At 44.4% G+C, this 2,355-nt stretch overlaps 1 protein-coding gene across 1 annotated transcript in view; it reads left to right on the top strand.

Annotated features, from left to right (window-relative positions):
- Nucleotides 1–30: 30 nt before the first annotated feature.
- Nucleotides 31–2,355, top strand: part of LOC110336930 (CD209 antigen-like protein E) — a 21,109-nt gene continuing 18,784 nt past the window's right edge. The window contains exon 1 of the mRNA XM_021219668.1: nt 31–69. Coding sequence (XP_021075327.1) covers nt 31–69 — 39 coding nt within the window. The remainder of the gene's footprint in view (nt 70–2,355) is intronic.

Here is a 2,355-nt window from a genome sequence, read left to right as displayed (position 1 = left end):
AAATCTTATTTGAATCTATCTCATTCGAAGATGCGGAATCCTGATGCCCAGGGAAGTATGACCACAAGGGTAAATGGAGTCAGTCCATGCCTCTGAAACTACTTCTTGCTACACATGAGTCTTGAGAGAAACCTAGAAGGCATATAAGACCACAGTCCCAGCTTCGTCCCACCTCCACCCGCATGCTCGGAGGCTAGAGCAGGAAGCTCTAGCATTGAAGTTTCCTGACCTTCGACAAGGATGGCTGTGAGGAGAGCAACCAAGGGCACAGTGGAGATGAGCTGCAGCACAGTGAGGAACCGCTCACAGTCCTGACACCCTGAGGAAAGAGAGTTGAGAGGTCCGTCAGGCCAAGGTTCCTACCACGCTCTAAACCAAGGGTGGCCTAGTATCTTCTTTCCTTTTCTGAATTCGGGATTACAGATAGTTACCATTCGACCATCGCTTCAGTTGTCCCGTCTATTATCTACTAGACGAGCATCATAAGTCTCTTTCCAGCCTCAACTCTCTCAGGATCCTGTATTTCAGTCCTCTCGTTTTCAACTCTCTGTCACCTACTAGGAAAAATGTTCAGTCCCTACTACATCAAGAACCAGGAGTTCAGTTTCCAGATGCCACATTCACAGAATCAAGACTTCAGACCCTGGCTCTACTTCAAGTCTCAGGCATTCCGTACCTACCCTTGTCCCACAAGATTGAGTATTCCTGTTTCCCAGTATTCACCTCACCTAACACATGCCTCGCTACCCAAGAACAGGAGGACAGACTCACTTTTCACCTCCCTAAACCCAGAAATCAATTATTCAACCTCCTTCTCATTAGGAGCAAGGAATCCTGACCCTGGCCTTCACCCCTTTGAAAAGCAAGAATCTAGAGACCAACCACTCGCCCTTTTCAGGTCCTAGAATTCCAGATTTNCAGAATCAATGTTCTTGACTCAGGACTTTAGTTCCCAGTCTCTGCCTTTCCAGTGTTCAGAAGTNAAGCCCTCAAGTGTTCATCTCCNCATNACCCAGTTTCCAACTTCACATCCTCCATTCCCCAGACATTAAAAATAGACTCNCAGCCCCAATCTTCCTAGAAACCAAGTATTTACTACTCCAGTCTCCCTGCCCCCAGGACTAAGGACTANCTCTTCTGTTCCCTCCTCAGTACCTTCTTACTCCTTNNATANATANATANATANATANATANATANATANATANATANATANATAGCTGGTTCAAAGCTTCTTAGAAAGGCTACTGCTTNTGTTTACAAGCTCCTTCAGTGGNTGGTTAGAGCATCAGTTAGAGCCTGAGAATGCCGANTCCTGAGCTGCTTTTCTCCCTCAACCCTAAGCTTCCTGGGTCTTAGCTTAGCCTCACCCAAGGAACACAGATGCTTCTCCCTCTTTCCGTTACAAATGCTCATCTTCACTGCTGTCCACCAATGTGTAGAATTTTGGGGAGCACAGTTTTTCTTTGCCATAACCTTTTCTCACTCCTCAAATCTGCACTCAATCAGGTAGAGNTAAAGAGAAGTNGTGGCTGTCACCACATGAGCTACAGGAAGGAGTCTGAAGATTAAACAGATGAAATGGACCAGTTACCNGGTTTTCAGGGAGAGATGGGGAAGTTTAGAAGCCCAGAGTAGAGAGTATCGGTCCATTATAAATGTATCTTAGGCTGGGTTCCATNGCTCTGCATTTTCACTGGCTTGTTTTCTGTAATGGTCTCTGTCTATTNCACTGAGAAGTTTTCTTGATATGGAGTGAGAAATACAATTATCTGTGGACATAAGAGCAAATATTGAGAGTGTAGTTAGGGACTATGATGATTTACTGAAGCTTTGGTTCTGGTCTTCCCTTCAAGAGCCATAAATTCGCTATCCCCAGGTAGTGGGGTGGGTTTCCAATACCATCCACGATTTCTCTCTTGGTCAGGGGTTGGGGTTTTCAAGTCACTTAGAGGACTGTTGGTTGTTGCCAAAGTGTTTGTGCCATGCTGCTTTCTTAGTGTTATTATGTCATGCTGCTCATTGTTGTGGCTCTTAGACAAATACTACATATGTCTTTTTTTTTTTAACTTTTATTGAAAATAGCTTATCCTCTCAAACAGCACCCCCTAACAATAGTTTATCCTTTCTCCACTCCTGCAGCATTCCCACACTTCTCCTCTCTCCCANATCAACTCTGCTTCCATTTCTTCTTTACAACAGAGCAGATCTGAAAGAGATAATAGCCAAACAGGACAAAAGAAGATAAAGTAAGACGAGGCAAAAGCCTTCATATTGAGACTGGACAAGTCAACCGATGGGAGGAAAAGAATCCCGAGAGCAGTTTCACCATGGCTAATCAGTGTTACTGTTCACCA

Source organism: Mus pahari, chromosome 19 (genome assembly GCF_900095145.1).
Source record: "Mus pahari chromosome 19, PAHARI_EIJ_v1.1, whole genome shotgun sequence".
NCBI lineage: Eukaryota > Metazoa > Chordata > Mammalia > Rodentia > Muridae > Mus > Mus pahari.
The sequence above is the reverse complement of the archived record's forward strand: the minus strand, read 5'-3'. Positions and strand labels throughout refer to the sequence as shown.